This window comes from Lycorma delicatula, chromosome 1 (assembly GCF_047948215.1).
Source record: "Lycorma delicatula isolate Av1 chromosome 1, ASM4794821v1, whole genome shotgun sequence".
Taxonomy (NCBI): Eukaryota; Metazoa; Arthropoda; class Insecta; order Hemiptera; family Fulgoridae; genus Lycorma; species Lycorma delicatula.
Window position 1 is genome coordinate 135,650,964 of NC_134455.1, and position 11,158 is coordinate 135,662,121.

The 11,158-nt window shown below is 29.7% G+C and overlaps 1 protein-coding gene across 4 annotated transcripts; it reads left to right on the forward strand.

The window, feature by feature from the left end:
• The first annotated feature begins 307 nt into the window (after positions 1–307).
• LOC142322702 (uncharacterized) lies at positions 308–10,071 on the forward strand. 4 transcript variants are annotated; one of them, XM_075361781.1, is made up of 2 exons: positions 308–517; positions 9,584–10,071. In XM_075361781.1, exons 1-2 carry the CDS (start codon positions 406–408, stop codon positions 9,898–9,900), a joined length of 429 nt encoding a protein of 142 aa, XP_075217896.1. In that variant the 5' UTR covers positions 308–405; the 3' UTR covers positions 9,901–10,071. The 4 variants fall into 4 exon arrangements, 2 of the variants coding, with proteins under 2 accessions (XP_075217896.1, XP_075217901.1); XR_012755932.1 differs by lacking the exon at positions 308–517 and adding an exon at positions 1,057–1,636; XR_012755933.1 differs by lacking the exon at positions 308–517 and adding an exon at positions 1,057–1,288.
• The last annotated feature ends 1,087 nt before the right edge of the window (positions 10,072–11,158 follow it).

Genomic DNA, 11,158 nt, shown 5'->3' on the forward strand with positions numbered 1-11,158 from the left:
ATCTACATTAAATTTTGGATAATGGAAAGCAAAAGTTTGTTTTTTTACTAAGAAAAAAAAGTTAAATTTTGTTACAAATGTGAATTTGTTTTTGTATTTCTTTTTTTTGTCTTATTTGTTTTGATCTGAGGTTAAGATTATGAAACCATTTCCTGGTTTAGATATGTCATTGATATCATTTTTATGGAAATATTATATTATTAAGGCTTGTGGTTGATAATCATAGAATGCAAAAATAAAGTAGTAGTAATAATAATGAACATGTATGAGGAAATAAATACTTTTTCCTTGTTACATTATCAAATTTCTTTACTTTTACATATTTAATGAAGAATTAAACAGTACCATAGAACATAGACAATACTTTTGCATGTAGTTGTACTAAAAATCTTTTTTTCCCAAACAATGAAGTCTTTCATTGCGAGTTGGTTTCTTGGTTTAATCTCCATTTTTTCTTTATCTGTTTTAATAACTAATGCAGAAGATTTAATTTCTGAATTGGACCTCTTGAATGAAGGTAAGTTAAAATATATTCATTGATAAATAATTAACACAATATATAATAACAATAATAGTGCATTTATTTCGCAATAAAAAATTTATAAAAAGTAAATAAATAAAAAAGGTTAACATGATATAAAATTTACCTTCATAAACCAGGATTATCATTAGGTATTCTGTCAGGTTGCTAGGTTAATTAAAAACATTAATAAATGCCATTTTTGTTTCTTAACGTATGATACATGAAACCAATCTGTTTTTTAATGTTGAAAACTAATCTTAAGTCAAAATTTTTCCTTCACACAACATTCTTGAAAAATTGAAATTTTGAATGTCAACAATTTTGAAAATTGTTGATGTTATCTGAAGCATTATTATATAGATAAGTTTATTTTATTTGATTACTTTATATTTGCTTAGTATATATTTTTTACTGTATTATATCAGTTGCTAATCATGAAACAACTCAAGTCATAACACAAACATCATATATTGACATCATTTGTCTCTATTGTGTACATGAACAAGATTCATCATGTCTTTAGAATTCAAAACAATACAACGCTTGTTGATTTTGTTAACCTACTGCTTTCAATAATATAATTTCTTTAGTCAGTATGATAACTGTAATAAGTGAGTGAACAGTGAAGTTTCATAATGCCTTGTAAGTGTGTAAATGATTCAGACAGCTTTTTTAAATGGGTGGTGAATTCACTAAAAAATTAAAACAGTAAAACATTTAAATAAGCTAATAAATTTTACTTTGACTATGTAGTAGGTGATTAAGGTAAGACACGGTCTCCTCATATAATGTGTAGTAACTGTGAAGTTAAATTAAGCCCTTGCCTGCCATTTGGTATCCCTATGGTTTGGTGTGAATCTAAATATCACTTGACGATTGTTATTTCTGTTTAACTAATGTGACTGGAATTTCTAAGAAGTCTAAACACACTGTACTGTATTCTTCATTACCATCTACACTTATATAACCTTCAGGGTGAATCCATTCCAGTTTCTAATGCTCTTGAAAACTTGTTGCATGAAAACAGTGATCAAGAAGTGGATATTGTGGAAGACGACAATCGTGATTCAGGATTTGAATTACGACCCAGTGAGCCCCATTTTACATCAAAAGGTGAGCTAAACGACTCTATAAGCAATCTAAACTTATAAAAACTTTTATGTTCAAGATTGCGAGGTTAAAATGTACTTAAAAACATATGTTTTTTCTCAATACTTTTGCTGAAGAAAATTACTTAGTTTAATGAATAAGTATTGATGAGCTTATGTTACAATTAGAGCAAATTCATGAACTTTTGTTTCCTGTTTAGCCTCTGGGAATTACCATTCAGGTATTACTTCAGAGGATGATATGTACGAGTGTAAATGAAGTGTAGTCTTGTGTAGTCTCAGTTCGACCATTTCTGAGATGTGTGGTTAATTGAAACCCAACCACCAAAGAACACTGGTATCCACCACGATCTAGTATTCAAATTCGTATAAAAGTAATTGCCTTTACTAGGACTTGAATACTGGAACTCTTGACTTCCAGATCAGCTGATTTGGGAAGACGCATTCAGCACTAGACCAACCCAGTGGGTTAAGTTCATGAACCTGAGTAGTACTATCTTTTCATGGATTGTTCTGCTTCACACTAGCAATAATATTCTTTTGTACCAGTCTGTTTTCTACGTGACATAGATAATACAGAAATTCAGTTATTGTAATATTTAAATATTTTCTTAAGCAAGAGATCATTTATAATATTTTTAGAATTATTATCTTTTACCTTGTTTTCTTTTTCTATTGATAATAGGTCAAATAGCCATATTTTATCAAGTGGATTTTTGGTGCTTGATTACAATCTGAAATGAAACCATACTTTTTTTTTGCATAATTACTTACAAAACTTTCCCTTAGAACATTCTAAAATGTTATTGAAATATTATTTAATTATTAATTCTTAATTGATAGGAAATTTATTATCTCTATAAACCATTAATTCCCTCTGACAATTGTTCTCTTCATAACAAGTAGTGTTTCAATGCAGTACTTTGAAACACAAAGCACTGTATTGCTTCCTATGTTTATATTAATATTAAAATATTATTATTAGCATACTGTTGTGTTCCACTGTGTTGGATTGTTTTTCTAGATAAATTTATTACTAGTAGCACTTTTGAATTGGAATGCCATAAATACATAACTGACTTTGGATAGTGAAAAATTTTATTAGACTTGAAATGTATTTTATCATTAACGTTTATATGTGTATGTGTTTATAAGTGTTTAGTTATATTTATCATAGTTGGGTACTTGTGTCTTCATAATAATGCAATAATTAAACAATAGGAGTTAATAATGCATCATCGTGTTTTTGTAACTTTTTATGTAAATATTGTTCAGTTATGTACTGTTGTAGATAACTGAAGTTGTAGTATAATTGGTAGATAAATTGCAAATTATAAAAATTAAAAACATATTGGTATTACAATAAATTGAAATAAAGACAAAAAAGAAATAAATTATTAATCAGTGTATATTCTTAGAGATCATGTTAGGATTGGAGTTTTCAGTTCATCATCATTTTAGGGATAAAATATACATTGAGCAATTTATTGAGGAGGTTTTACTCAGGAAAAATTATGAACTACTGTCAGCTGCATGAAAATTTTGCAATCCAGTTTTTATTAGTTCGTATTAAGTTATCATAAACCTTTTTTTTGTCTTCAGTCATTTGACTGGTTCGATGCAGCTCTCCAAGATTCCATATCTAGTGTTAGTCATTTCATTTCGGTATATCCCCTACATCCTACATCCCTAATAATTTGTTTTACATATTCCAAACGCGGCCTGCCTACATTACACAAATTTTCCTTCTACACGTCCCTCCAATATTAAAGCGACTATTCCAGGATGCCTTAATATGTGGCCTATAAGTCTGTCTTCTCTTTTAGCTATATTTTTCCAAATGCTTCTTTCTTCATCTATTTGCCGCAGCACCTCCTCATTTGTCACTTTATCCACCCATCTGATTTTTAATTCTCCTATAACACCACATTTCAAAAGCTTCTAATCTTTTCTTCTCAGGTACTTCGATCGTCCAAGTTTCACTTCCATATAAAGTGATGCTCCAAACATATACTTTCAAAAATCTTTTCCTGACTTTTAAATTAATTTTTGATGAATACATACTTTCAAAAATCTTTTCCTGACGTTTAAATTAATTTTTGATGAATACAAATTATATTTCTGACTGAAGGCTCGTTTCGCCTGTGCTATTCGGCATTTTATATCACTCCTACTTTGTCCATGTTTAGTAATTCTACTTCCTAAGTAACAAAATTCTTCTACCTCCTTAATCTTTTCTGTTCCTATTTTTACATTCAGTAGTCCATCTTTGTTATTTCTACTACATTTCATTACTTTCATTTTGTTCTTGTTTATTTTCATGCAGTAGTTCTTATGTAGGATCCATGCCGTTCATTGTTTCTTCTAAATCCTTTTTACTCTCAGCTAGAGTTACTATATCATCAGCAAATCGTATCATCTTTATCTTTTCACCTTGTACTGTTACTCTGAATCTAAATTGTTCTTTAACATCATTAACAGCTAGTTCCATGTAAAGATAAAAAGTAACGGGGATAGGGAACATCCTTGTCGGACTCCCTTTCTTATTACGGCTTCTTTCTTATGTTCTTCAATTACTACTCTTGCTGTTTGGTTCCTTTAAATGTTAGCAATTGTCCTTCTATCTCTGTATTTGAACCCTAATTGTTTTAAAATGCTGAACATTTTATTCCAGTCTACATTATCGAATGCCTTTTCTAGGTCTATAAATGCCAAGTACAAGGTGCGACAATAAAGTAATTAAACTGATTTTTCTTTGAAGATGTGGCAACCCTGCAGCTTGCGTAGGCACACCATCTTTGACCTTGGTCTATAAGCTACTTCTAGTCCAAGCGGCACATTGATGAAACTGCTCAGTTGTGAGTTGTGCTGTAATAAGTGAACACGTGTTTGTGTCTCTCATCACAGAAATGAAACCGCAAAATATTGCGCAACGGTATGCCATTTCTTTTTGCGTTAAACTGGACGACAACTTATGGTAAGCTTCAGAAGGCTTTTGGAGTGGAGGTTATGTCAAGAGCTCAAGTTTTTCGGTGGCACATCGTATGTTGGTTTGTTTTTCTTTAATCTTCCTCTACTATTAATCTGAGTCCTAAAATAACTTCTCTTGTCCCTATACTTTTCCTGAAACCAAATTGGTCTTCTCCTAACACTTCTTCCACTCTCCTCTCAATTCTTCTGTATAGAATTCTAGTTAAGATTTTTGATGCATGACTAGTTAAACTAATTGTTCTGTATTCTTCATATCTATCTGCTCCTGGTTTCTTTGGTATCATGACTACAACACTTTTTTTGAAATCTGACGGAACTTCCCCTTTTTCATAAATATTACCCACCAGTTTGTATAATCTATCAATCGCTTCCTCACCTGCACTGCGCAGTAATTCCACAGATATTCTGTTTATTCCAGGAGCCTTGCGCCCATTCAAATCTTTTAATGCTCTCTTAAATTCAGATCTTAGTATTCTTTCTCCCATTTCATCCTCTTCAACTTCCTCTATAACACCATTTACTAATTCATTTCCTCCGTACAACTCTTCAATATATTCCACCCACCTATCGACTTTACCTTTCATATTATAAATCGGTGTACCATCTTTGTTAAACACATTATTGGATTTTAATTTATGTACCCCAAAATTTTCCTTAACTTTCCTGTATGCTCCTGTCTATTTTACCAATGTTCATTTCTCTTTCCACTTCTGAACACTTTTCTTAAATCCACTCTTCTTTTGCTAGTTTGTACTTCCTGTTTATAGTATTTCTTAATTGTCGATAGTTCCTTTTACTTTCTTCATCACTAGCATTCTTATATTTTCTACGTTCATCCATTAGCTACAATATATCGTCTGAAACCCAAGGTTTTCTACCAGTTCTCTTTGTTCCGCCTAAGTTCGCTTCTGCTGATGTAAATTTCCTTTTTCTTCCATTCTTCTTCTACATTCTCCCATTCTTCTTCTACATTTTCTACCTACCTTTTTTACTCAGACCTCTTGCGATGTCCTCCTCAAAAATCTTCTTTACCTCCTCTTCCTCAAGCTTCTCTACATTCCACCTGTTCATCTGACACCTTTTCTTCAGGTTTGTAAACCCCAATATACATTTCATTATCACTAAATTATGGTCGCTATCAATGTCTGCTCCAGGGTAAGTTTTGCAGTCAACCAGTTGATTTCTAATTCTTTGCTTAACCATGATATAATCTATCTGATACCTTGCAGTATCGCCTGGCTTTTTCCAAGTGTATGGATTTTTTTAGCGTTAACTAGTATGGGATTTATACATAGATAGAGAGAGAGAGAGCGAGAGGATTTATAAAAGTTTTAGATTTTTTTTTTATTAAAAGCTTGTTTTTTATGTGTGTTTGAAGACTATTGGCAGTTTTTATATTACCACATTTTATTTATTCTGATTGCATTTTATTTACACATTGAAGTTAGAAATTTAGATGAAGATTGGTTTTTGAAAAGAAAATTTAGTCTTACATTAATGGATAGATTTTTTCAACTGACATGAGTATGAATTTTCATTTCCTGTTTTATTTGTTTGAAAATGAAGAAAGTCTTTAGAGAATGTTGAGTTAAAATAAAGAATCAGTAAGAATATTATTGTGTTTATGGGAATAAAAAATGTGAATGAGTGAGTTATGTGATAATCTGAATGTATCAAGTATAATGATCGATGCAACTTTTATTTGTTGTAAAGCTGATTATTAGGTAGCTGTGTTTCTTATTTTTAAAGTAACATGTACATAATTATCATCTAAAATAGATGATAGCACCTTTTTCAAAATCAATTTTATGCTATGCTGGTCAAAATATTAGAAATGTAAAACATGTGGATAAACAAATTATCCATATTATTATTTCTAATTGGACAGAGTTCTGTGTTTCTTTGTCTTTACATTTGAATTATAGTCAACCAATTAAATTTTTAAACTCTAATACATTTCTGAATATTTAAATGAAAGATGAATGAGTAATTAATAAAATAATTTTATTATTACATATATGAGGTAATATAATATATAGTCAAATAATTAAAATCTTTAACTTTAAAAAATATTAAAATTTGTTTAAATACGTTTGTGGCCAGCCACTAAATACAGCATTGTACTAATACAATATAAACTTTACCTAATATTAACAAAAGTACTGCTATCTATAGCAGCTGTGATAAGAGTATCATTACCAAACTCCGTCTGTAGATTGATTAAGCTGAATTTCTGTCTATTTATATATATATGATATTTTTCAAAAAAGGGCCAATTTTTTATTATTATCATTCTCTTCTGTGACTTCAATTATTTCCAAATTAGTTTCTAAATCAGTTATAAAATGTTTATTCATTATTAGATGGTCGGCAACATTAGAAAAACCCAATTTTTTGTTCATATATTATCTAAAATGTTCTGCAAATCTTACTTTAAATGATCTATTAGTTTTCCCAATATAGATTTCTTCACAATCATTACATTTTATTTAACAAATACCACACAAACTATTAAAATCATTATTATAATTATGGTTTTATAAATATCTTATTATATGGCTGTCGAACTTATATGCTGGTTTGTATTTTAATCATTAAAAACATTAATTAAATTTTCAATAATATTATTAGAATAAGAATATTTTAAACAGATATTATCAACGTTGTGTGTTTTGTTTATAGGTTTCAATGTTTATAAATATTATCAATTAACAATGCTTTAAATCCATTTTTTTTACTGCAAAACTATAATATTTATTTATGCATCTAATTTTTCCCTGTTCTGTGTGTAATGGTCTCTCACTCTATTCAACATATTTGTAAATATATTAATTTTTGTGTGACCATAGGTGACTGGATTATCTATTGATAGTTATTTTACACGATGTAGGTTTTCTATATACTGATGTTACAATATGATTTTTTGTTGATTTCAATATTGTATCTAAGAAACGTATTTTTCTACACTTATCAGTTTCAAAAGAAAATTTTAAATTGTCATGATAGGAGTTGAGTTTTTTCAATATTATAAGATGTTCACATCATTTGTAACAGGTTCAGAGATAACAAAATGTCATTATCATATTGAACCCATAACAGAATTGTATGTGTATGAATAATAATACCATAAACTATCTTATTTTCAAATTCCTGCAGATAAATTTCAGACATAAAAGTCATGAATATACTTTACCAATCAGGTTTCCTTTATGATGCATGTAATACATTTAAGGTGCTTTTACATGGAATTTGAAAGGGACCAGTTAGAACCACTGTCTCTGATAAATAATGATGGTTACTATTCAGCCAAGTACTTGTGTTAAGTACCAATAAATGTATTTATATTTATATATTTGTATGAATACATACCATATAGAACTATTTTTACCTATTACTATTTAATTACTATGTAATTGGTATATATTGAATTGTATGTATTGTATGGTTACAATGTAACAACATTGTAATTGGTAAGTATATGGTCTGTATTTGTATGTAAATGGTATGTAGCTCTGAAGAATGATAAATGAACATTTACCAAATATTTGGAGTATTTTCACATCTGGTAGATGGTTTTTGAAATGAAATGAAAAGTATTTTGGATGTTTATTGATTGATCAACAGAAGTAGGCTGTTTAAAAGAATGTTAATTTCGATTTTCAGTTTGAAAAACAAAATCTTCTTTTTCTTCTTCTATCACAGTATAGTTGACTCACCTGTTCTGGTTTCAAAGGGTTACCATTGCTTTCTTGGCCATCCCACACTTTTTTTACCTTTCGGTCTATAGTGTATTATTTCCTTAGGGAACCTTCCGTCTACCATCCTACTAACATGGTCCTTCCACCTCTCCCTGTTCTCTACAATTGTGTTGCACAAGGGTAGAACATTTAATTCTCTTCTGATATCGTTGTTCCTAAAATGATCTTGTCTAGTTCACCTCTTTACTGAATGCAGGTATCTCATTTCCGCTGCCTGAATTTTACTGAGCGGTCTCTTTGATAAGACCCAACCCTCAGAGCCACACAACAGAGTAGAAACAGCCATCACTTTATAAAACTTCATTTGAGTCTCATTCAACACTTTCCTGTGCAGTGTTCTCCTTATTGTTACACAAATAACTTGAAATCTAGAGATCTTCTTATCGCAATCTCTATCGTTCTTGTAAGTAATATCATAGCCTAGGTAATTAAAATGAGACACCTGTTTAAGAATCTCATCTCCTAGAATGATTTTTGATCTAACAGGAAACTTTCCCAGAAATGCCATGACTTTTGTCTTTGTCAGGGATATCTTCATATTATATTGAGAGCTTAAACCATTCAGATAGAACACAGCCTTCTGCTGCAAATCATCTTCCGTTCTTTGAAGGAATAACCTGATCATTCAAAAATAAGATGTTATTAATGGATACATCAGGGTTTATTTGTATCCCTTGGCACTCTGCACTCTTCCATTCTCTACACATTTCATCTACATATATATATATATATATTTATTAAACAGAAGTTTCGGAAGGAAAAACAAAATCTATTTTACAAAACAAAGGCTATTCATGAGGTGACAGCTGAATAACAATGATCTTTTATCAGGTTTTATTATATTTTGATGGTAGATTATTATTATTATATATATAAAACTTATTAAATGAAAATGTTGTTTCTTACTTTTAAAATTAAATTTATTCATTTTAAAAATATGCGTAAAAAACCAAATGTTTATGATCTAATGAAAAAATATAAAGTAAATCAAATACATTATTCTTTTACATACAAAAGGTTTGTCTTAGCCGTTCCAAAGTTCTCCATTAACATCAAGTGCCTACAATAATCACTAAAGAGGGAGATAAATCTATATTATTCCATATAATTTTAAAGTGATTTTTTTTATTTTGAAAATTTCATAAATTTTTAAAAACAATTTATATTTTATTTTATAACTAACTAATGGAAATTTGTTTCAGACTTAAATGATCAAAGCATTAGAAACAGGAGAGCTTTTAAATGCCCAAGGGATGGATATCATAAAGATCCTAAGAGCTGTTCTTCTTTCTACAGGTGTATAAATAACATGCCTTACCAAATGGAATGTGCTGGAGGAAATGTTTACGATCCTGCACTAAAAGGATGTACATATGCAAGTAGTTCGACTAGATTAGCTTGTCGTACTGGTACTTTAAAGAAGGTTTCTTCTTCATCTTCTTCAAAAGGTGGTCATAATTTTCGAGATATGTATAACCAGTATATATATTTAAATCATGCAAAACAAAGTGGACAGTAAATTAATAGAAATATCTGTCAGATAAAAATAAATAAATTTATCAAATAGTTTTTAATAAGTATTTTAATTTGGAATGGTAGATTACTTTCAGTCTTATTTAAAGCCTTTATTATTTTAACTGTTTATTATAAAATATTTATAAATGTAAGCAAATAAATAAATGTACTTGTATAAAAATATTAATAATATTCCTGTTGTTTAATAAACAAACAACCATATCTGTAAACTGTACAATCCAATATCCTTGGAACTGATTGACCTGAAAATTACACAATAAACTGTTGTTGCTAGATAGATTGCTCAAAAGTCGAGTAGTTCTGTTGTACTACAATGCTAAAGATGAATCATTAGTTGTACAACATTAAATACATCATTTTTGCATGTTAAATCATTTTTAAAACGTACTTAAAACTTATATTTTTTCTTAAGATTAATATGTGGCAAGTAATCCCAGCCCACTAAGGAGTACCGCATCACACTGGTAACAATTTTAAACTTGGTCAGTAAAGTTATGCAATTCCAGCTTCCGAGCTGAGGACTTCATCCTCAATAGACTACTACTAAAGAAAAATTAAATGCAACAGTATATAAATATCATGTAAAGATTTAAGTAAAAAATTATTCTCTTCTCTTTTGAGTACAATTTTGAGATATGAAAACTTATTTCTTTATCCTGTTTAGCCTCCGGTAATTACCTTTCAGATAATACTTCAGAGGATGAATATGTATGAGTGTAAATGAAGTGTAGTCTTGTGCAGTTTCAGTTCAACCATTCCTGAGATGTGTGGTTAAGTGAAGCCCAACCACCAAAGAACACCGGTATCCACGATCTAGTATTCAAATCCGTGTAAAAATAACTGACTTTCCTAGGACTTGAACGCTGGAACTCTCGACTTCCAAATCAGCTGATTTGGGAAGATATGTTCACCACTAGACCAACCCGATGGATTGAGATATGAAAACTATGGTGACCATATCTTCCCACTCCCTTAGCCAGTTTTAACCTAAATTAAATGGCATGAATGATTCTTATTCCAAAATCACTGTACAAAAAAATTTATAAATATCTGGATATCCAGTCTGAAGATATCAAATAAAATGATAATTGATGAAAAAGAAGCAAAAAATGTGTTTAGCTAAATTATTCATTCATCCTTGAATGAAATACGTTACCAAAGCAACATAATCAACCAAATTCAATCAAAACCAAAGGGATATTCTAATTAATACAAGAATATTACTTTGATTTCTGAAACAA

Coding starts and splice junctions, on each gene's coding strand:
- LOC142322702 (XM_075361781.1), top strand. CDS start 406: ATGAAGTCTTTCATTGCGAGTTGGTTTCTTGGTTTAATCTCCATTTTT. Junction 518..9,583: donor ATTGGACCTCTTGAATGAAG/GTAAGTTAAAAT, acceptor AATTTGTTTCAG/ACTTAAATGATCAAAGCATT.